Genomic DNA, 25,392 nt, shown 5'->3' with positions numbered 1-25,392 from the left:
TGCCTTTTTGGGTAGCCATCACTGCAACTTTGAAAAAGTAATGACTGACCAGTTCAGAAATAGTCTCTGCCTTTGTTTTTAGAAGAGGGACCCTCGATGTGCTCTGATTAGTACAATGTGGATGAAGGGAAAGATATATTACCCAAAGGAATTTAACAAATTTGAGTCATTGTCAAATAGCCAATCCTCAAACAGCTCCAGCTGAGTGTACTTTCTTCCTCAAAAAGAAGCTGAAACTGTTTCATCTTACAGCAGGAGGAGCCACTCGCTCACAGTGGAACTCCAGTCAGCCTGTTTGAGCAGCATCTGCTGCAGGATTGCAGTTGCATTGTTTACTATTACACATTTTCTTCCTTTAGGGCGTTTCAAAAATGACAGGCAAGCATTTTAGTGTGCTCGTGCACAGTAATTCAAACCAGGCATTGCTCTGTTTTCAGTGGCACCAGCATAAGAAATTTTTCCAGCATCTGGCAGTAGTTTGTACTTGCAGTTACAATGCAGCTTTGTCTGATATCAGTTACTCTTATCTAAACAATGTTAAGCCATGAAAAACTGATCTACAGTTGTATTACACCATGTATCTAATGCTAGCTAGTCTTGATGCAGGCTGCGCTAGGTCCAGATGAACTGATAGTATGAAATCCTGCTCCCTTTTCCGAATCTCACAGGCCTGAGCCATGAATGCAAGAACTAACAATCAGAATATGAACCAGTTTGAACCAATTAAATGGTTTAATTCTAATTTTAATATGTATCTTCAAGAATCAGTGGGCATTTGCTTTAAACCTTAAGCAAACTTTGCAATTTCCTGATTGAAACGTTCATAGTTGTGATAGTGGGATTGGAGCTGTGGAGATTTGTAAATTTGTGAAGTATTCAAGGTGGTATGTGTGTTACATTATTGAGTAATGGATATTGTGTAGAACTGCTTACTGTACTGTGCAAAAGTCAGAGATCACCCTTCATTTCCAGTTAAAACGGCCATTTAGTGCAAGTTACTCATTTTTCAGCATATATTTATGTAAAGATTAGAAATAAGATAAGGAAATTTGTAGACTACCAAAACTGCCACTGTCAGATACACAGTACTTAAAACTTTCATCTTTAAGAGAGAGGAGAAAATGAAGCTCCACTCTTGCTTAGATCTAAAAAAATCCACAGGTGTTTCTGAGTCTGAAGGATGTGTAGCTGACAAATAGCCAAAGAAGAAGAAAATTTGCAAATCAAACTACGAAGCTGCTTGTGTTCTCAGAACAATGGATTAACCACCCCAGAGTCCAGACATCAACATTATTGAATGTGTTTGGGATTACTTGGATCTTTGGAAGCAGAAAATGCAACCAAGACTGAACTTTGGAGGTGTGGAAGAAATATCCCTGCAAATTTCTTTGTAAAACTGAAAGCAAGCCTCCTGAAAAGAATGGTCTCTGACTCTTTTACAGTACTGTATGTGTGGTCAGTTTTGACCTTTTGTCCAGAAGGGCTGTATGGTTCACCGTTTGTTAATTTCATTAACAATTATTATTTATTATTTTCTTGGCAATTCTGATATTACTGATGACTACAATATCCAAATGAGCTCTTTAATCCATCACTAAACATGTTACTGTGAGCATCGTTTCTCGTGAGTTTTTGTTGGTGTTTGGATGAATCAAGGCATCTTATTATCCAACAAATGTATATCCTTTTGGAAATTTTTATATAATTATATAAATATATATGAATATATGAGCTATATTCTAATTACTATATATAGCAATACACTCACAATATAGAATTTTCAATGATATTGTTCAGCTCTATTATAGAGGAATGCGTCAGTGAACAGGAGGCGGCCAGAGCGTGTTTGAGCAGGGCTATAGACCCTCTAGGCTCCTCATTCTGCGGTGGAGGGTGTTTACCCTAAAGCACAGACCACAGGAGTCCCCCATCCATTCACCCTGCTGAGCCATGACACATTCATGACAACACTCAGTAGGATCTTTCAGTCATCTCCTGATACACTGGTACACACACACTGCTGTGTTGCAGTGAGGGCCTCCTGAGTGGAGTGGTGTCTCTTGCTGGAGTGTGTCCAGGCATGCCCCACTGAATGTCACACCGGTCAGAACCAGCCAGGTCTGTGAGCTCTGCTGCTGATTGGCTAACCTCAACTATCCACCTTATATGGAGCAGAAGGTCATCGAGTGGTTAAGACCTGTGGATGCCAGTTTGAAGTGAGAGCTCAAGACTGGACAGCTTTTCAGGCCTGCAGTGCAAAGACTGTTTAATACTGAAAGGAAAATCTAAAAGGTTTTAAAGGGGAATTCTACAGATATTTCAGTATTTCTGTATAATTCAGTAATTCAGATGTAAACCAACTCACTGAGAGTGGTTTAAAGGGGTCGCAATGCTTACAAGGCTAATATAGCCATTCTATTTACTGTGCAAAATGAAATAGTGAATTGACTTGATTTTTAGTTTTATATGTAATGTTGATAAAGGTAAATAGTGGTAAAAGTATAGGAATAATTTTTCTTTAGGAATTATTTAACACCCTACATGCACCTCTCCCCAGCAAAGCCAAAGGCCTCTTTCAAAACTCTCATAAATTAATGCCTCAAGCATCAGGCAGCATATTCATAGCCATTTCATGCAAAACTTTCTGTAAGGGATCTTTTTATGGGCATTAAATGCTTCAGACGTCTGGTGCCTATCACCATCATTGTGGTGAATGCAGCATTTCACAACAAACTACTGAGGGCAAAAAATTTTTAAACATATCATTTAAAAAGTATAAAACGAATTCTGTTAACCCCAATTATGTTCATGGGCCTGTCGACAGGTTCAGACTATTACTACTGGCTTGTAACATAAGAACAGCTCAAACATTGGATTGTTTTCCATGCAGTCACTGATCATTGAACTTTGGGATGTTGATGTCTGTGATCATTAAGGGGTTTAAATGCTGAAAATATAAACAGTAGGCTGTGATAGTCCTACTTCAAAAATGTATGGAAATAATCGAAGTAATTGAAGTAATTCTATAAACCGGATTGATAATCACATATATTAAACACAATGTAAAATAAAGGCGGAAAGGTGAGAGAGACATTTTTATTAGCCTTATTCTCACGCAGTGAGTGTAGCCTGAGGGGGCTGGACAGTGTGTTAAATCAGCCATGGAGAGGAGTCAGTGGGAGTGGAGGACCTCCTGTGCTTCTGCTTATCTCTTATCAGTTCAGATTCTGAGAATGTAGAGCATTGAAAACCTATGCATAATATTTAGGATTTTCCTGTTTTGCAGATTAATGCTGAATATGTTAAATGAATAGGTTGCTAAAATATTTGAGAATGGACAAAAGTACAGAAAAAATCAGACTTCAAGATAACTTCTAATTAGTGTTCCTAGCTATGTGACATACTTTTTTCTGTTTTTTTTAGATAACAGTATTTCATACAGTATCAGAAACGTCCAAAGTCCATTTGAGATTATTAGAAGGGGAGTTGCCCTGAATTTTCAAAATTTCTGTATAATTGAATGATTGGGATGTAAACAAAGTCATTCAGTCATGTTTTTTTATGTGAAATGCACCATTCTAGAGAAATTTGAAATCACATAGATGGTTATTACATAAAATGGTTATAAATATACTGTCTGAATGGCCTAAAACATGGCAGAGAGTTACATGCAAGGTGTATGAAGGCCAAATAGTCCCCAAAGAAGACTTTTTTCTTTTCAGATTTACAACTATTTCATTATTATTAACATTACATATAAGAACTCAGAAGACGTGTCAAGGTTCACTGGTTGTTTTGAAATGTTTATAAAATGGCTATATTTGCTTTCTAGTCATCATGATCCCTGATTCTTATCACCACCAAAGAAATTTGAGTCAGGTCAAGTTTCTCTACAACTAACCATTTTACCCCAAATCACTCTGAATGACTTTGTTTACACCTCAACAATTGACTTATGCAATCCTTTTAGCAACTTAACTTGGTTTGAGGCATTTGTGTGTTTTAGGCATGCAGTTTAGACAAATGCTAATTGAGGAATAAGCTTCAGTCTTTGTTAACTGCTTTGTTCCTGTAGCTCTGCTGCAACACTAAAGAAGCAAACCTTTCTAGGCCAATGCACTATATTCCAGGTAAAGAGCAAATTGTGTACATTTGTGTATTTGTATGTAATATTCCTTTAAGATGGCTTATCACCACTGTTGTGCTGTACTGAAGTCCTCAAACCATCAAACTTCTTTATTTCCACCACTCTCTATGCTCATGTTCCCTTGAACAAAAAAAGACTTGTGTTTGCTTACAGTTTAGATGTTGGCAAAAGTGGTTTGGCACGGATGCGGTGAATAGATGAGATCTGCGTCTGTCATCAGCACACAATCAGGCAGAGATTAGCAGAAACCATCACAACCGCTTCAGATATGACTTTGCCCTCTCGGGAGCTGCTCCAAAGCTGATGTCAGTAGTTTAGGGAATCTCCATCTATCTCTCTGACCAGCTCGTCTAATGCCCCCCCTCTGCCAGCAGCATTTAGCATCTCAACAGACCCCCATGCAGCTGCCCTGTAGACTGCCCCCGCCCTGCATGGGACCACACGGAGAGCCCCATGCAAAAGACGGCTGGCCTCAGGGAGACATGCCGCGCATGCCAAGCTATTGTCAGCAGAGCTTTGAAGTTTTATGTGTCTTTAGCCCCCCCACCTTTCCTCAACAGACATGTGTCCTCTTTCTAACACCTCCGGCACTGTTACTGTACATAGTAGGAATGTACATCACTGACCTTATAATGATACAATTCAGTTATGATTCTTTAGGAAATTATTCAATGAAATTTTAAATTTGATTTGAAACAGTATTTTGGTAAAATTCAGAACTATTAAAAATATACACCAAATACACTCTTAGAAAAAAGGAACTGTCACTGGGGCAGTACCCCTCTTGTCACTGGGGTGGTACCCTCAAGGGTACATCTCAGTACCTTTAGTCAGGGAACATAATTGTACCATAATCTATTGAAATTATATTTTCTAAGTTGTATTGACTCCACACACCCCATCTCGTCTCCAGGCTTTTTATTATATTGTTCTTTTTTAAAATATTTGGTTATAAAAATGTACAAATATGTATCTTTTCCCTGTAAAAACTTATTTAAGGGACACAGTTGGACCATAAAGCGTTTACATTGTTTATACCTTTATGAACAAAAATGTACCTGCACAGCACCTTTTTTCTGACAGTGTACACCAACCTGACCAGACAGTCACAGAAATAAAGGTTCCAAAAGCGTTAATTGAAGCAGTGCCATAGAAGAACCACTATTTACTGCCTAGAAGAACCTTATTATTGATGTGGCCATTTTTAAAGAAATCAATTCAAATCTCTCAAATGAAAGGTTGTTCAGAGAATCAATCCTTAATCAATTCCTAAAAGTGTATTTAGACAATAAAAAAGAGCAATATAGACAATAAAAACATAGTAGTTTTTTAATTATTATTTTTATTTTTAGCCTTATTACTCCCCAGTTTGGTCATATCCAGTTCCAATCACTAGCATATGAATTCCGCTCACTTGGGAGGATCATGTGATAAGGAGCTGTGTCTCCACTGTTACATGATGCTACCAAACTGCACTGTGAGAAAAAAGGTGCAGGAATGTTTTTATTTCATCAAGGTACAAGCAACGTTAATGTACCCTCAAAAGAACAACAGTGATTTGAAGGTTCAATTGTGTACCTTAAATAAAAATTTCCCAGGGCTTAACTACATATTTATACCTTTTCATTTTGAAACAGATCAATAAAATAAAAAACTTGGAGACACGACAGAGTTCTGAGAGTGTAGGAGGGTGAAGACAAGTGCTTCCTCAGAGACACGTGAAACCACCACTTCTTTTCAAACTATCAGTAACACGATATCATTGGACAGCTCAACGTCCTTGGAGGAGAACACTAAGTGCTAATTCAATTAACTAAATCAATTAACAGATGCCTGTACTGTCTAATGCTCAATGAGTGATGGAGGAGAGGGGAGGGGCATCCAGCCCACCCAAGGAGAGGCCAATTATGCTGTTTTGGGCAATGGGTGGCTGTGGCATTGGTGGGGATTGAAGTTGTGATTTCCTGATGACAAGGCCAATTCCTGCACAGCTGAACTCACATTTTTTATGCTATAAAAGAGCCCAGGAATTTCATTTTGGTCAAAAAATGAGGACATTCTTTATTTACTATCTTTGTAATTGTTTACAGACATTTCTAACATTCTGAAATTGATACAGTTGAAACACCACCTTCACTGTAAAAAATGAAAAGTGAGATCAACTTAAAATTATAAAGTTATTAGTATTACAGTATTAGTATTACACAGCTTTTCTCGATTTAACTCAACTTAAGGACCCTGAAGTCCTTCCAATTCAAACTTCCTAGTTTAGTCAAAACTTCTCCAAACTCACATTTTGTTGGTTGTTCAGTTAGGTAGACAACACAAAATTTATTTCCCCACTAGCTGGGAGTGGTGCAGCTATCTGCATGCTCCCCCTCAACATCATGTGTTTCAACCCCACCAACGCCACACTCATCCATTACTGGGAGCCCAAGAGGAGAAAATGGCTGGTGGCCCTGTGTTATGGCTAGCAGCGGAGAGCTTTTGACTAAACTAAGAAGTTGGGTGAACTCTAGTGTCCTCAAGTTGAGTTAACTCAAGAAAAGCTATGTAATAATTTACGTTATAATTTTAGTTGAGCTGTTCTTTAATTTTTTTTACAATATTCAAATCAAACCATCGTGAAACATGATGCGTTTTCATACCTCTAGTACACACACCAAGGCTGGAGCTCTGGGATGAGTGATATTTCCTTTTCTCACACATGACTTCATCATGAATGTGGTGCATTAACGATAAGGATGTTGTTTTTTGTTGCATAGTGTTCAGAACATTCCCTGCAGCAGCTGCAGGGGTTTGTGGGTTGTGATGGAGGGCCTTGGGGAGCAGTATGGAGGCCTCATCTGACCAGCATGTGCAAGGCACTGCTGGCCTGTTTGTTCAGAGTGACCCAGGGTTTACTGAGGACACCGAGGTCCTGTAATAGTATCCACAGTGTGCCAGGGGAGAGTGGGGAGGGCAGCACAGAACTTGCATGTTCATTGTTCATACCAGAACACCTTGACCTGCAACAGACTTTTCCGCTACTAAATGTGTTCTTGTCTCAGAATTTCTTTTCATTTCTCATTTTTGGACAACTGGAAACTTCTCGTCTATCCCTTTCCCACACAAGACTTGTGCTATAATCACCCAATGTCAGCATTACTGCATATCAGATTTAATATATTTATTTTGCTGCATGGTATTAGATTATATTTTATTGTTTTATTCATCCAAATAATGGTATCTGTCTAAAAAGAAGGTGAATGGATACTGAGAAAACTGCAAAGCTTGGAAAGGTCCCTGTATGGTTTTAATTACAGTGTCATTTACCCTCTGGCTGCCTGCCGTGTCACTTGTTAAGCTTTTGTTAGGTCAAATAAGCCTCCTGTTAAACCTGAGACATGAGGTGTGTGTGGTGTTTGACTCCCTGACAATGACTGTAGAAGGCACATTCTGTAAAACAGCGATATTTACTTTTTGTGTGTGTTGCTTTCTGTATCTGCTCACAGCCCCTGCTGTATGTTATGGAGCATTGCCATGCAGTGAGCCTTTAAATTGTAAAGATTTTGTGGGTCTATAAAGTAGCGTTGTTGAAATGCTATATTTTCAGGTCTCAGAGAGGTTGTTAAATCTGGCACTAACTGTTGCAGTCTGGTCTGGTTTGTACCCTGGAGTGGATACAGACTGACTGAAATGTGGTTGCAGAGGGTCAGGCACTCTCTGGTTCTTTTGGGTGTTTGAGCCACAGGGCGAATGTGTAAATCTGTGAGTAAAATGAGTGGCAGGAGAGAAACCTCACTCCAGTGTGAACTGTAAGATCACTACTGATGTCAAAAGGTCAAAATACACTTAATCCTGCCAGTTCTCTTCAATCTATATCATCACGGTCATAGGAGAACGTTTGAAAAAGAATACAGTAGTTTTGCTAGTTTTACATGCAGTCATTAAGAGGGGATGACAGTGAGCATAACTGATAGAAAGAAAGAGGGGATGAAAGTGAGCATCACTGATAGAAAGAAAGAAAGAAGAAAGAAAGAATACAAAGAGCACTAAAGTGGTGGAGCAAAACTTGCTGTTTCTAAAAACAAACAAACAAAAAAAAACTAAAGCATGCTAGTTGAACCACAGTGTGACTGTCAAAACACAACTAGGCCACTGACTGACTTAATCTTTCAACTTTCAGCATTACACAAAGCATATCATCCCTGTCGAAAAAAGTATCTCCAGAATAATAACTTTACAGGAGAAGACAAAACTTTTAATGTAATTTGATGTAAAGAGATTTTATTCAAGCAGTTTTGGAATATTTCTAAAGGCCCATTCATCATGAAATTTACAGAAAATGTAAAGGACAGTTGCTATACTCAAATGATGTAAAATAAAAATCTGAAAAAATGGAGACACATTATGTATAAATTATGTATATTAATGTCATGCTAATAACATGTCCCAATAAAGCTATAAAGCCATTCATAAACAGTGTTGGTGTTTGTTTTGACGCTGCGCTTCACTGGGTTTAAATTCAGGTACAAAACTAATATCTCTGGAGAATGACAGATCTTAGTTTAGTGCGATAGCAGTAATAAAACACTGTACTGGAAGACATTCAGTACATTTTACACAGTACAATAACATAAACTGTGACCAAGCGCATTAGTAAACGCATCAGAGTTACAAGATTAGTGAGCCGCAGTTTGTCTCAATAACATGAAATCACAATGGCGTTATTGTTTGGGAAATGACCCACCTCCTCAGCTGAAATGGATATTTTGATTGGTTCTGCCAATGAGCCTGTCCATGTCTATAAGTCTGTGCAGTTTAGGCAGCGTGGTGATCTTTGTTGATGTAAGTACTGAACTCAGTCAAAAAGTGGCAGGACATCACCACTGTATTTTGAAAAATGGTGGGCCAAATGCCCGCTCGCCCCCATGCTTCTTTTACATTAATTTACGTTACTAATGATAGTTATATTATTTTTGTCTGTTCGTTATGTATTAAGAATTTTTTTTTGGAACATTTCAGTTTGTCCTGAAAAAATGGAAGGAAATGTATAGTATTAGGTAGACTGTACAAAATCAGCTGCCTTAATGATGAACCTCATAGATTAATGCCAATATACATTTTGTGTATATTACACATTACATGTTATGCAGTCCACTTATGATGTTTGCATAGCTTTATGTCCAACCTTACATGTCCTTGTTAAGACTTGGAATTAAACATATATATATATATATATATATATATACACGCACATACATGCATATATATATATATGTATATATATGTGGAGCTAAACTGCTATAGGCTGATTAGGTGCATATACTGTTTGTACATACAGCAAGACTCAAACGGGCTGTTTTTGGAGATTTGTGTTCATATATGGAGGGGAAGTGAACATACAGTTTGAAGCTTAAACACTGCTTACATCGTTTAGAAAACAAATTTTAAAAAGCAAAATGAATTTGTTTTTTCATTAAATGTTCCCTTCAAAGACTGAGTGAGCAATCTCATGTCAGCAAGATCGCACATCTTCTGTTACATGCCCAAGGAGTCTGTGTTTTGTAGTGCATTAAAGCTGACTGTTTGACTTGCTGTTGGAATTATTACATCATTGCACAAACAGTGTCTGACGCACATGTGCGGCTGCCTGGTCAATCCCAGCGTCACATCAACACTGCAGTCTCCAGATGTTTTAGTGGGACAAAGTGTGGATTTAATGAGAACTATCATCATCAGCTGGATTTCCCTGGCTGCACTGAGCACAGCCCTTGTTCTGATTGCAGCTAATTGCCTGGCCTGTTTTTGGCTGAGTGCCTGCACATGCTCTGACAGGCCACATCAGGCATGTTGGAGGCGAGATCATGGGAAGGGGTTTACTTTGTGGGTTCCTTTGCTGGAACATATGTAAACATGACCTTCAGGAGAGACAAGAAGTGTGAGACCTGTGGCTCAAGCGCTGTGAAGTCTGGCACATTAATGGATAAAGCAGTAGACTGTCATTCCTGAAACATTCAGAAGAACCGGCTTAGGGTTAACCCTTTTAAGTCGTACCGGCCAAATGAAGTCTCTGGGGTCTGATGGCATTTTCTTAATTTTTGCATATCTTCCAAAATTCTCCTTTGGACCTGATACCCATATGTTTCATATCAAAATGTTCAGAACAATCTCAGCTCTCTCTAATGGGAAAACTCTGCGGCAATTTCAGCAGCTGTAAACTCTTTGCACGTCATTTCACGTGTCTCCGATGTCGACTGAAGGAAGAATGAAGGGTTTCTAGCCTGATCCGTAAGTGCTTAGTGATTTCCTGAGTGTCTGTTGGTCAGTCCACACAAATTGTAGACGGACACATGAATCCACCAATTGCACACAGTGAGAGGCAGATGACAAGTATCTCAGCCCCTCTTCATAGGCTTATAACTCCAGATGTGAGTCACATACAATCTTGTGATAAGATGGAATAGAAAGAGCGACTCTGCAGAATAAGGAAATTTTCGAAGACCCCAGAGGTTTAAAACATGACACTAATTATTTATCATTCATAGCTGTTAGAGAGAGGTGGAGGAATTCTGTTGATCATGACTCTTAACTTTTACTTTTGATTAATTTGTTTTTGTACATGAAAAAAAGGGGATCGTTTATTATGATTTGAATTTGATGAAATGTTATTGTTGTGCGTGCAGTCTGAAAAAACATCCTTTACGTTTTTGTCATTTCTTTTCTCATGTGCTGCTTTTTTAACATCAAAATAGTCTGAAGCAGATGAAGGAATACATTCGAAAGTGTTGAAACAGAAAGCAAATGTAATTCACTACATCATTACCTATGTAGTTAATTATGTAATGATATTTGAATGGTGTAGCAAAAGGACAGTAATAACTCTAGACTTCTGTGAGTTAATTTTGTATTGCATGGTTAAAATCCAGTTACATTTTATACTTTATTAGCATAGGCACATTCAGAAAGGAGACTAAATAGGCCAGTGTGAAGCCATGCGTCTCATCCATGTTGTTTTGTCCTGTCTGGTCCTGTCAGCAGAGGCAGTAAAAGCGAGCAATAACGACATCACATCTGGTTCTGCATGATTATGGATCAAACAGACTGTTTGCACGTCTCATAACATCTCAGCTCGGCATGTCCGCATATCTGTTTGGAGTGCGGGTTATAAACCCACCATAGACGCTCTGACAGCGGAAACTGGATATTTGGAGATGTTATTATCTGCGTACGGACATGCTAATTACAAGCAGGCTGCAAATTCATTTGATGGGTAAATACAGAATGTTGTGCAGAGAAATGCACAGCGCCTTTAATTTATTTTATTGCTTCACCCACTTGCACTCAGTGGCAGCTTCATCATAACTCAAGCCCAAGCCTCACTGAAGCCTGTAGCATTGCAAGAAACAAGTATTGTGTCCTGAGGTGGGGGTAAAAGGGAGCATGGGGTCCGTAATTTGTTTTCTCAATTTGCTAATTACTCAGAGGAATTGTAAACACGTGCTGCCTCATGAGCTCCGCAGACCGAGCTCAGACTCCCAAGTTCAACCATTCAGCAAGAAAAGTTACAGAACTTGTGTCCACCCTGTAAAAGAAATAATGGCTCTAATTTTCTCAGGCTCCTTGATTGCTGCTTAGTCTGCTTTCCTCTAAGCCATGCACAGCTCTCATGTAATTACCAGCTATAGTCTAGTTCGAAATGCTGTACAGGACACTGCTGTATGCAAAAGCACTGCAGCATTGCATAAATGAAAGAGTGCACTGCTGTATAGTGTAAATGCTGCAGGTTTCTTGTTTAAAAAGAGAACAGGCTGTTTTTCTTACTGCCTTTGATGCTGCTTTTGATACTGCCTTTAAGACTGATGTATGTAAATGATCTCTGTTCTGAATGCTCTGTATTGAGTCTCATGCAACAAGCAGTCCTTGCTGAAACACTGCTTATAACTTCAGCATGAACAGGCAGAGCTGAACTGCTGAAGGCAGAACTGATAGATATATGTAAATGCATGATTTTCATGGAAACACAAAAACAATGAAATCAAAAGGGTTGTTTTGTGGCATAGTTTCCAAATATACTTCTCATAATTTACCATGCTTATGTACTACATCAAAGTTTTTCCATTTTAAAATAGATTTTATTCATGATATATCGTCCATTTAAGAAATCCAAAATAAAACAGAAATGGAAGAAAAACTATTTCCTGTAGTGTGTTGAGCAACAAATGATGCTTGAAAATTCAGTGACTCATTAAAAAATGATGATGCATTAGTTTTGTTTGAAATATTTAGAACTCTTATACATTTCCAACAGAATATAAGGCTACTAACAGATCAGAAGAATATAAAATATCAGAAATAGAAAAAGAAGAATTTCACTTGCAGTATTGTTCTATAGGCTAGCTTATATTCGCCACGTTTGCAACCCGATAATCCCTTAATAATCCAACTAATAACTCAATCGGAAAAAAATAATATGTGTATAGACCTTAATCAGAACAGACTAGTCAGATTAAAGCCATTCGGAATACAATTTCAATCTGTTTGAACAAGGAGGGTAATCCTGTAAATTATCTATTAAATAGATGAATAATAACCATGTAAACGCATGTATCTGATTACATTTCCATTTGGGAAGTATAAGTATGTTCTTTGCATGTTTGCGTCATAGTTAAAGTTTATAATGTTCAACATGGTGGGAGCAGAAACTGGTCTGCTGAGGAGACTGGCGTCCAGCTTATATGACTCAGGACATGACATCTTCCTCCATCTTCCATTATTCTTTAAAAAGTCCATGTGAAGTGTGTTTGTCTGCCATCATTTTAAAGCAATTAAAAATGCAAGCACTGCTTACTGCCGCTCCTCTCACTCTGACTGGACTCACGTGATGCTCGTTGTCATGGTAACAAATGGGCATTGCATTTTTTCATACTTGTTCAATGTTCATACGTTTTGACTCTGAATTTGTTAGTAGACAGTTAAACGAAATGTAGTTTTCCACCTCCAGTTTTTATGTGGTGGTGCAAACAGTGTTGCAGTTGTTCTCGGTCTACCCCACTGTTGTGTGTTCTCAGGCATGGTTCTCTCTAGATCAAGGCCATTCTAACAACTTCACTTAAACCTGCCCAAATTTAGAGTGAATGCAAATCAGGTGCTCTCTTATCACTTAGGACCAGAGTGAGAGAGAGCATGCAAGGATGCAAGGAAGGTCTTGGCCACTCATCCTTTCTGGCAACTCACTTCTCATAAATTTTCAGCATCGCAGACTCCCATCCTGACATATCCTGTCACCGTTCATTATTTCTTGACAGCTCTGATAACAAGGCCAGATCCACCAGACATACCGTAGCCTTTTGTTGTGCAATGTTAAAATCAGCCAGGGGCTTTTCTTTGCTTGGCACCGGAAGCTCTGAGAAGAGTGAAGGCTTTTACAGTTGTGTGTAGAAGAAAAGGAGGAAAAGGGGGGACTCCGCTGCAGGAGACGGGGTGCATGCACAGGAAACGCCCTTGTCAGGAGTGTCGGAAGCTGCCATGCTGTGTTTAGTGTTCAGGTTGAACCATTACTGCACGTTACGACTCTGTGATCACGCCAAGGTACAGCATGACCCAATGAAATCCTCCATCCTGAGCGGGCTGTGGGAAAGAGGTGGAGTGCTTACTGGGAAAGGTCACTGAGAAAGGGCAGACAGGGAAGTTTAATGCATACACCATGGAGGTTCCACCCATGCAGGATCTCAGCCATGATGAGGTCCCATAAGAACCTTCACTGCGTAACTTGTCAGCAGGGTTTAATCTTGTATTGCCTGCTTGGTTGCATGATGTTTACACTCAAAGGATCAGGGCCATTGGGGGTTGAGGTTATGAATGGTGGTGAATAATGATGTGTTATGGTTCATGGCTTTCACTTCCTGTTCAGGGGTCATAAATAAAGCTCTCTGGCATATAGACTTCTCATGAGTGCCTGTTGACTACACTAGGCTTTCCAAAGGGATCATTGTGCATGTATAACATAATAAAATGCCATAAAATAGTAGTGATGCACTGAAATTTTGGCCAAAGTTTTAGTCAAAAATGGCACTTACAGTTTTGCCCACATGAAAAAAAGGCCAGAATTTTGACCAAAAAAAAAAGACTAAATAGGCCCACAATAAAAAATGTTACACTCAGATAAGTTAAATGGTAAAGAAAATCAGAAATAGTATTTGAAATTGTTGTTTATTCCCTCCACTTTCCTGTTCTGGTCAGCGCAGACCTGTTCAAACAGTTTGAATAGCATAAGGTCAACAGTGAAAGTGTTGGTCATGTGGAACTATTGGATGGGACATTGTTTAAGAGATACATGTTGAGTATTAATAGGGAATACAATAACTATTTTTGCAAATACCTCTCTGAGGTGCTAGCTCCCAGGACATCATAAGCTTTATTACTTAATAGTTTTTATTTTTCTGTGTTTGTGTGAAGCTGTGTTTTTATTTATTGTCAGCTTTTTTTGGTTTTCGGGTTCAATTTTGACCCAGTGCGCTGTAAAAAAATGGCTTGTCAGTTCAACCTAAATAAAAATACTTCATGTGGTAACAAGCAGCTAAACAAGTTTTACTTCTGGGACTGAAACTATGGTCCACCACGGGGGGCTGGTTGAGGTTTTTTGAGTATATAGATATCCAAACTCATCATAGCGTTTACTTACTTATTCAGCTATTGAAATAAGGAACCAAATAAGTGGTTACACCTTTACTGTTTTTAGATTTTATATGGGAGGCACCTAATGTGGTTGGCTAATGGTTAAGGTTGTGCAAATGAGCACAAGAAAAAAAGAGTGATGCTTTTCGCCAGTACAAACACTGTTTTCTCTTTGAAATTTGTTAAACTGGGGCAAAATGGAAATTAGACATTGTTAAAATGGGACAAAATGTACTTGGGTGGCTGACAGCATATTTTGGAGGGGGCGACTGAAAAAGTATAAAGCATGCACTATAAATGTGACAGATATGAACACATAAACAGCGGTTATCAGCATCAGTCAGTCTGTTTGCTCGTCTGTGATGCTTAAATTTTATAGTCATTAATATTTGCTATAATTTTAGAATTTTAAGTGCAGTTCTTGTGGACTACCCAAACAAAGGTTTAATGTATATTTAATGCATTCATATAAAAAAAAAAAAACGTCAGTATCCTCGTGAAATCTAATAACTGAAGTATGTTCCTGCTTGGGGCACAACAGTGTTTTCCATTGTGGGTTTTGGCACGGGGCGAAGTGCTGTTCAGCATTTGTTAATGTCATTCCCACATTCACCACGGACAGCCCCACTCATTTTGGCCATGTTTCCTGGCTAATGGCTTGTGACGAGGAGAGGTCAAGGATCTCAATCTCTCCGTGAGGGGCGTGTTTTTTTTTTTCTTCTGAAATCTCCACATTGTTCATTGTTCCCTCCTCTTACTCGGTTTAATACAAAACTATAACACTTCTATAGATGCCAGTGACTTCTAAAGTCTTTCCTTTCCTCTTTTCTTTCATTTTTTGTCTATTTATGTCAAATAAGCAATGTTTGATTAAACTCACCGTGACTGCTCTCTAATCCAATGTCCAGCTTTAGATTTGTGAGCTAATTAGGGCAGCTTAGCACACTGAGCCTCCTTGTGTGCTTAAGGAGGATGTTTAAAAAAAGTCCAAACAGTTGCCAAACTGAGTTGTGGCCCTGTCCATGTATTTATTTAAAGCTGTTATTGCTCTAAATGCCTCATTTCATCTGGTACCTGTTTGGACATACTTGAGAGCCACAAGGCTGTCATTGCACCTCGTTTAGTTGTCTGTTACTCTTAACTGTGTGGTCTTGCTTGCTAGAGAGAAACATTTATTATTTTTACAGTGAATTAGTATGACACTATTATGCCACATTACACTCTAATGCATGACAAAAACATTTGCTTCTCCCTCCCCCATGACCAAGTGCTCTGCTGGGCTGATGTGTGAGGTGGTCTTTGCAGTCAGACAGATGATATAGGAGAGAAAGCCATGGGCAACCATGCATGCACGCTCCTCTATCAACAAATGGAAAGCGAGCAGCCTTTACATGAACAAACACTGCACTCTCCCTCAAACATTTCCTCTGCAGAAGTGTGCTACAGCTACGTCTTTCTTTTGTAATAATACTCCGCCTCACAGCTCCCATTAACACATGTTAGATGGTCTCTGTTACCTGCTATGATGGGCCTGTCTGAACAAGAAAGACAATCCTGGATCAGTGAGTAGCTACTCCCTGCATGGAGAGTTGGGGGTGGACATGGTGGAAAAGTAATTGTGAGGTAGAGCCAAACAGAGCAATTTATGTTGACCAGAAAGAGAGAGCTAGAAGGAGGGAGTTAGGGAGATATCTCATGTTGCTGGAGGTGAGAATGTTCCTCCACTACCTCCAGAAGTATGACTCAGAAGGCTAGTTATTTTAAGTATTTTTAATAAGTTTAAATTTATTTAAAGGATTTCTTAACCTAAGAGAATGAAAAGTCTTGTTTTTATCTTGCAGAGAAGGCAGGTTTTGGATGCAAGTGGAATTTGTCTTACCTGCCAGAGTTTTTGGTTGGATGCATTTCAAAGGAAGTGGAGAACCTGAGAGAGGATCTGTTGTACTTTATGGCAGAGGAGAAAGACAAACAATAAGTTTCCAAATCATGCATTGAAGGATGTAAAAAAAAAAAGGATAGTATCCTGTAAAGGATAGTAAAAAAAATATGTCATAATTCTGTGAATGTATGCTTAAATATACTGTGCCATTGTGGACTAAACCATTGGCTCAGAAAAATAACCGATCATTTGTCTTAATCAGGGTGAAAAAAACTACATTCAGAGATTTAGGTGATAATCTACTCACAGAACCCAGTTTTAAAGGCTACTTTAACTACTAATTTTGCACAGTTCATTTGAGCTTGAAAGGGGGACAGATTGTGGAATTCATGTGCCTCCATGAAGACTGTAAAAGTGAGTTGAAAAAAACCCAAATTCCATTAGAGAGGCATTTGTCCCAGTTGCTCAGAGGCACCAGTGCACACAAAAGGAAGCCTCGCGGGCGTTTTTGGTAAGATTATCTATCAGCGGAGACGCTCTTTCACCGTGGAGACAAAAGGAAGGGGGAGGAGTCGTGGGAGGAAAAGTCCTGAGCTTGGTCCAATAAGGAGCCCACCCCCCCTGTTCTCTCTGAATAGTTACTCCTCCTCTGAACTTTTTCCGCCCGCTTTGAGAGCTGAGTGCGGTGACTCCGGGTGAGAGTGTGTGAGGATTACTGGCTGAGGCATGCCTGCTGCAGGACCCTGTGTGAGTTGCTGTTGAAAGATTGGAAGTGATCATGATGTCTCGGCTCGGTCTGTGGCTCGGCCTTGGCGTGCTCGGGAGCCTGTGCGTCGGGCACTCGCACGGATGGTTTTGGTTTGATGACTCCAAGGACAAGGACACAGGCAAGGGCACGCCGACGCCGGCCTTTGTCACTACCCCCAGTACCAGTGTGCCCTCAACAGCACCTTGGGTAGAGAACCTGAGGAGTGAGGTCACACATGCTTCTGCAGCGGAGGTCCCTACTGAGGGTGAGGAGATGGGGAGTGGAGGGGGTTCTGGAGATAGTCATGAGGGCTCCGCCTGGAACGGTCAGCTAGAGGCAGAGGTCAGATCCAGTTCTGGGTTGGAGTCTGTCCCTGGATCTCTTTCTGGGTCAAGGGTTGGAAACAAGTCTGGGTTTGCACTCAAATCCACCTCTAGGTCACTTTCTTGGGAAGACCAGCAAGTCTATGATATACAGACCAATCTGTCTAGTGTTGTTGGGGAAAATGTTCTGCTAGGAGCTGTTAAGTTAGAGACTGGCCAAAATCTGGCCAGAGAGGACCTGTCTCAGATGGACAAGCACAACATGATCACAGGGAGCATCATTCGTAATTCTATTGAAAGTCAATTAAACATTAGCGGAAATGCTTCTTTTGACAGAATTAACAGTAGTTATAGAAACACATCTTCTAGCGAAAGTTCTGGTTGGCATGTTGATGGTAATAACATGACGCAGTATTCTCCCGAATACTCTGTCTCAAGCGATTTACTAACCACAGAAACTGATCGTTCTTTCCTAGCTAGCCCTTTCCTAGCTAGTCCATCACCTGCTGCGGAATCCCCGCGCTGCCTGCCCATCGATTCCGACTTGTTGTTTTGCAGCAGGATGGGAGTGGAGAGTTTTGCGGTGCCTAACTTCCTCAACCAGAGCAGCGTGGAGGAGGTGGAGGCACTGTTGCAGGAGTGGGCATGGCTCTTGCGTTCGGGCTGCCACCACGGTGCCGAGTGGTTTTTCTGCCTGCTGGCAGTGCCCCGCTGCGGCCCCCCTAGTTTGCCTCCACAGCTACCCTGCCGCAGCTTCTGTGAGCTCCTGACCGACAGCTGCTGGACACTCCTGGGGGATGGCCGCCGCCGCCTCCCCGTGGAGTGCAGCTCTCTCCCCGAGGAGAGCGACGATGGCTATCAGTGCCTGTCAGTTAGTGCCCAGAAAGGTAAAGCGGGTTAGAATGCCATCTCTCTTTTTAGCCCCTTTAGAGAGATGCATTTTGAACCAGCAGCCACCTGTCTGTGTGTTTGTGTCGTTCACTTGTTCCAAGGCGTTTTTATTTGTTTATCTGTTTGTCTGTGCGTCCTTGGTCTCTGCTGTGTGGTCTTGAGACAGGTGGAAGTGCATGGCAGTGTGGGTGGGGATGGGAGTGGGAGAGTAACAGCATGCTTTATTTTGCTCAGCTCATTCACTCCATTCTGCTCCACTTTACTGCATGTTGGTGGAGTGAGGATGCATGGCGCAGACCTATTGACCCCTTGCATGTTTATGTTAATGTCTTCATGTTTACATGTGACTGTAAATTGCAGTGCAATTTTGTTCATAACCCAATCAGCAGTACTTGTGCAAATTTCCCCCAGTACAAAATAGGGATCCTTTGATTATTACATTTAATTTAGTTCTTTTTTAGAGCTGAGAGACATGCAGTGATATATAAATATATTTACTACTAGATAATCCCAGGCATAAGGCAGGTAAAAGATAAGGGAGTAGCAGTAAAAAGGAAATTGACTGTGCCTAGTATCAGATTTCTTGTGTAAAATTAAGTTTCAAAGTTGAAATGTGGGTGTATCTAGTCATCGTTTTACATTTATTGTTATAATGAGGAGTTTGTCCTCTTTGATTTGCTCATACATACAGCAAAATTCAGAGACCAGTTATTAATATTTCAGCATTAGGAAATTTTGATTATTATTTAATGGAAAATTATGTAGAAGCCTCAAGAACTAAATACATATTTTTCAGTCTTAGAAGTTGGCTGCATTTTCTGCTTCTCACAGTCCAAATAATCCCAAACACATTCAGTGATGTTAAGGTCCGGACTCTGGGGTGGTCAGTTCATTGTTTAGAAAACACCAGCAGCTTTTTTGTTTGATTTGAAAGTTTTCTTCTTTTTTTTGTCTGTTCTCTTTTCTCAGTAATGGCTTCTTGACAGCTATACATCCATTCAGATCTCTAGTGTTGAGTTGTCTTCTCATGAAGCAAGCAGATTACATCATATCTAATCTCCTTAGAAACATTTTCCTCCTGAAAAATGAAATAAAATAACTCAATGGACATTTTGGCCTGAAATTAATTAAATAAATGAAGGGTGGTCTCTGACTTTTCCACAGTACTGTAAGCGAAAGCCTTTCTAATTCTCTTAAAACTCTTTGGAGTTTGTCTGAAATAAGCATGTAAAACAAATGTACAACAGATTCTGTCTTGTCTTTGTGCTGGTATGATTCAGAAATTAAGCTTTGGTTTGTACATAGTCTGCATGAACATGCATGAACATTTTGAAAGTAAACTTGCTCCTGTGGTCTGGATTTCCATACACAGAATAAACCAACTTGAATTGTTCATAGAGAATGTAACTGAACCCAGTGTCCTAATCTATCTGAAAACTTTTCTAAGTGTTCACTTAATCCTTAGTATGTATCATCTAGCTCTCTCCCAGCAAAGCTCTGTAGAGCTGAATAACACTGATCAGCAATCATGTGTATCATATTAGAGGATGAGGATGATGACACTTAAACTGCATTTATGAGTCTCATGATTGTGCTATGTCTTTGTGCTCACTGTGAGAATTCACAAAGCACTTTGAGTATGAAAAAACTGATAAAAAACATCTTTGTGTCTGAGTTGATGGTGTAATACTGGGGCCAAGTGCTATTATATAATGTACAGTGCAGTATGTGAACCTATCAACCAATAAGGAATTGGAACTGCAGTTTAAAATGCACTTGTAATTTAATGTGTCCACTCTTTGCCCTTATTGCAGCTTCCATTCTTTTCAGGGGTCTTGCTTTTGGTTTTTTAAAGAAATCTGCAGGGACATTTTTTTCCACAGCTCCAAAGTTCAGTCTTAGTAGTTGATTGCACATTCTACTTTTCATGATCCATGTAATCCTAAGCATATTCAGTGAAGTTGAGGTCTGGACTCTGAAGTGGTCAGTCTATTGTTCTGAGCACACCAGCAGCTTCTTTGTTTGATTTGTCTATTTCATTTCCTCAGTGTCATAGTGTTGAGTTGTCTGGACAGAAACATCTGTTTTTTTTAGATCTGAAGCCAGAATGGAGACTGATTTTCTCTTCTCTCTCAAAGATAAAAGCTTTACATACTGTTTATGTGATGACGAAGGGGTTGGTGGTCTAGCAGGTCTTGTGTGGTTGTTAGTAGTCCCATTTTCCCTATTTTTCAAATAATTTTTTGGACGTCATTTTTGGAAACTCCTGTTTTTTTTATTTATTTCCCATTTCTTACCCAGGTGGACTATCTCATATATCTAACCAGCTCAGAAATATCTCTTATAAACGTAAAAAGTGTGTGCTTAACGGCTGGAAGTTGACTGGAAATGTAACAAATAAGGAGCGCTCATTTGGGTGTACTGTATATGTCAACAAATTCCTCTTTTAAATACCACCAAATGCTTGCAGTGTCTTTTAAAAACACTCTACTTCAGATTGCTTTCGCTAATGACATCTCTGAATGGATGTCCCAAGCCAAGTTAGTCAGAGATGAGAGGAAGTGCTGTTCTTAGACGCATTCAGAGAGTACAACTATCACACTGTCACAACACTGTCACAACGGCTGATGTTACATGTGTTGATGAGGGACGACTTCTATTCATTCCGTTCAGTTTATCTTCAGACACTGTCAGAGCAGCTACTTGTGTAACAGGTTTATACCACACATATGTGTCAGAGTGGTCCCAGCAGTGAAAGCATCTGGAATCACTCTTTCCAAATCAGCGTACGCTGATACCACCAACTTACTCATTGCTGGAGGTGGGAGTGAAGAGGCGGGGGACTCAAGCTGCTGTATGAGTGGATTTTTATGCAAGAAATAAAAGAGTGCAGTTAGCTATCAACCACATGATGGTCTTTTTTGTAGGATCATTAATCAGAGTATGCAAAAAAACATAGTTACGTCTTTCCGTCTATGTTACCCCATTCATTGACAAGGTTGGGTAACATATTATTTATTTATTTATTGTTATAAGGCACTGTTACCAAGTAATGGGAGACAGATGCCTAATTAAGAGTTTCATTTACCATTTCTTTGAAAGATTCGGAGGTCTCTGAAACTATATAGTATAGACTATATAATATATAACTATACAATATATAGATTCAAAACTATGTAAAGTACAATTGTACCTTACTTAAATATAAGCAACAGAATTAGGTGTTAATTACACAGCCACTAAAGTCTCCTTAATAGAACTTACATGCATGTTAACTCAAGTAGATTATATAGAACTGATACATGATGTTCATGAGATCCATTACTTGGGAATGATTCTTCATACCAGTGTTATAAATGTACACATGTCTACCATAAGGCCCCTAATGTCAAGAAAATGTCATTCACTTCATACAACATTCAGTGTCATTTAGCAATGACTGGCATGAGCTGTTCACAAATGCTCAAGTATTGCTTTATGAATTGTTCAATGCTTAAAAACTTAAGTATGTGTTATGAAGTCCCTATGAAGGTAGCCTTCAAAAAAAATGTTACTCAAAGTTATATTGTCATAGACTGCCGAAAAATCATTCCAGATGTGTTTTACACCAGGGAGATACAATGCTAATCATAATAATGTTTTACCTATTTTTAATGGAGCACAGTTTGTTTTTCTTTGATAGGTACGTCGATGCATATCCAAATACATACATTCATGCATACTTTACTAATCCCCTTCGGAGAAATGGGGAAGTTCTGGGGTCATACTCGAGTGGAAAAGCTAATATAGCCCGACTGGATTTATCAATTGTGTTGTTAATTAACCTGTTAGTTTAAACTCGGTCATTTCCTTCTCCCACCCACCTCATTCACCTCTTATGCACTCTGCATTCCTTCCTGCTGCCCCTCGACTATATCTTATTCTTTTTCTCTCTCTCTCACACTCTAGATACTCAGATCCCAATACACAGTCTGCTTGTTTGCAATCTGTGATCAGTCCCACTATCTATACTTTCTGCATCACTGTGTGAGAAGAGCTCCTTTTTCTTCCAGTTTATCATCCATTTAAAGGCCTTGTCAGGCACTTGAAATGGCCCTATGAATGATATCTGTCCTTTTTAAGGAGCAGGAATTCGGGTAGATATTGAGTAGAGGCTGTGGGGGTGTGGGATCTTCCAACACAGACTTTTTTTGTCCTACTAGAGCAGATCATAATGCATACACATTTTATGTCACAGATGGGTCAGCTTGTGTGAGAACAGGGCAGATGGTGGTGGGAAGATTACAGTGGGAATACTGCTAGGACTGTACCCGTTAGTTGGACCATTGGATCAGAGGCTCTACTTATGACCTCTTTACAACAACAGGGTCTCTGACTGGCACCAGACAGAATGCCCAGTTCGCTCTGTGTGTTGGGTCAACAGAGGGACAAGACTTGTCGAATGCAGTAGCCAAGATGGCGATGAGATAATAGACATCACAGACAAGAGGCAGTAAACTGAGCCAGAAAGCGTGGGCTTTGTTTCTGGAGAAATGGTTCAAGGCTAGTTTTGCTCATGATGTATTTGCTGGTATTTGGTTGCTCTGCTGCACTGTCATGGGCATAATATTAAAATGTGTTTGCTGACATTGTTTGGCAGTGCTGGTGGTCAATAGGCTCTTGTGCTGGCTCCCCAAACAACTATGCTAGCCAAAGAAAATAATGCTGCTGTGGTGGGGAGTCTCTTTCAAATTTACCTTTGCTCACTAATGTCTCACAAATGGTATCAGATCCTATTAGGGCAATGGGAATAGACTGTGGACTGTAAGTCTGTGGAAGGGTCAAGGCTGGGATGATTTTAGAAAGGCTATGTTTACTTTCTCTAAGCGTAACAAATGGCAAAAAATCCACAGTGTACAGTTAGAACCCTGGAACTCTTCCAACGTGTTGTGTAGCAGTGCTTACTGAGGCCTTGTTTAGGAAAGAAACGTCTCTAATCAAATACAGTGCATCTCTAATCTAGTCCTTGAACTGATTTGTTTATTGCAATGGTTAAACTCAGAAAGCAGAACCACCTACTTTCTTCACTTTACTTCCAGTGATTGGTACTGATGAGAGTGTTTAGCATGGACAAGTTTTAATGTCACATTTATGGCAACGCTCTCTAAAGCGTTTGTGGATTTACTGGCTTTGAAGTTCATGTTCAGAACTGCTTTCCATCTGATCAATGAAACTTTTATATAACGAGGAAACAAATGGAGATTTGAGCAAATGATTAATCCGCTTCAGTGCGTGAAATCAAGCGACCACCTGCTGGCATTTCATTTACGTATCATTTACATGAAGCATGCCCTAATTCTTGCAGATGTTTTGGTCATTATTTTGAAGTGCTGTCAAGTTGACGGCAATTATATGAATAGTGTTTCTCCAGAATATTCTGTCTTCTGTTTGGGTCTTTGGGTTAGGAAGTCAAGAATGACAGCATTCAGTGGCTCATGCGACTGTGCTCATAGCTGTATTTGAGCAGTGAGTGCACTGCTACCCCTACTGACCAAACTTTATAGTTTTAAATTATAACAACTGGAAAGAATAAAATTTGACATTTACAAAGAATCTTTGTTTTTTTAAGACTGTACAATGATGTGATTGTGTAGTATAAAATATTGCATTTAAACGCTTTATTATTGCAGTGTATGAGATGCTTCTGCACTAGCTATGTTATGTATTGTTTTTTGGAGTCAGTAATATAAAACAAAAGCACGGTTCAGTATGTCTTTAAATGGAACATAGAAGAGTTGCAGCATTTGTTTATACCACTGTGCTTGTACAATACGTGCATCCACTTTTGTACTGGATTGCCATGTGCACAAGTTATTAGCATTATTGTTATTTATTTATTATGTTTATTCTTATTATTGGTATTATAGGTGATATTGATAAAGGTTTTGGTTAGTTTACCACAATTTTTTTCTGGTTGTTGAACTGTTACACTCAAATTAACAACACACTTCTACCAGATGTTAGTCTGAATGTACAGATATGCCAAAAATAAGCATTTTACGATCAGATTCGACTGAGTGCAACTTAGTGAATAAGCGCCAATGTTATATTATAAGCTTAGGCAGTTGGTTAGTGGAAAGAGTTAAATAAAGAATACTTCTCTTTGCCAAACAAAATTAGGCATCTGAGGTTAAATATTATCATGGATACCTTACCAACAACCTCAGAAAATGAAATGTTATTACTGATAATGAAAGATTGATCGGAGTCTAATGCCAACATCTCAGCATCGTCCAAAAACAGCAAGTTCCCTTTACGCTTCCCGAAGCAAAAAAAGCACAATCATCCTTTGTTCTGTTCCACATCTAATCTTCTTAGGAAGATCTTAAAAAGTCACCAAAGGATGCTTTGACTGTTTGATCATCCTTCTATGCTCGGTCCTGTTCTTCTGTTTAAACCTTCCACTTTGTGAATGTGATATTTAGCGTTTTTAATTTCACTAGGTATTTTATAAGAGAGTTTGCAGATGTCCGCATGTCAATTTTGGAGGAAGACGGAGTAATCCTTGCATAGATTTCAGCAACATGGTAAAAGGTCACGAGAGGTTTCAAGAGCCCCTGAGCTAATGTTTTGACTTGTGACCTAGCATGACCGGCTGCCTGGCAACAAGGACAACCCTTCCAAAACCATCTACTTTCTTCTCTTAGCCACCAAAATCAAAGGGAAGCTAATGGGTGCTCAGATTACACCTCCATAATGCATTGTT

At 39.4% G+C, this 25,392-nt stretch overlaps 1 protein-coding gene across 5 annotated transcripts in view; it reads left to right on the top strand.

The window, feature by feature from the left end:
* col18a1a (collagen type XVIII alpha 1 chain a) overlaps window positions 1-25,392 on the top strand; it is a 107,256-nt gene that overhangs the window by 42,277 nt on the left and 39,587 nt on the right. For 2 of the 5 annotated variants that reach the window (XM_036569811.1, XM_036569801.1), the window contains exon 1: window positions 17,267-17,698. The exons of 1 other annotated variant lie outside the window; for it this stretch is intronic. In XM_036569811.1, the coding sequence (XP_036425704.1) occupies window positions 17,464-17,698 (235 nt within the window). In that variant the 5' untranslated portion in view covers window positions 17,267-17,463. 2 more of the 5 variants (XM_036569820.1, XM_036569837.1) reach the window with 2 other exon arrangements.

The sequence above is a fragment of the Colossoma macropomum genome, unplaced genomic scaffold, assembly GCF_904425465.1.
Source record: "Colossoma macropomum unplaced genomic scaffold, Colossoma_macropomum, whole genome shotgun sequence".
NCBI lineage: Eukaryota > Metazoa > Chordata > Actinopteri > Characiformes > Serrasalmidae > Colossoma > Colossoma macropomum.
The sequence above is the reverse complement of the archived record's forward strand: the minus strand, read 5'-3'. Positions and strand labels throughout refer to the sequence as shown.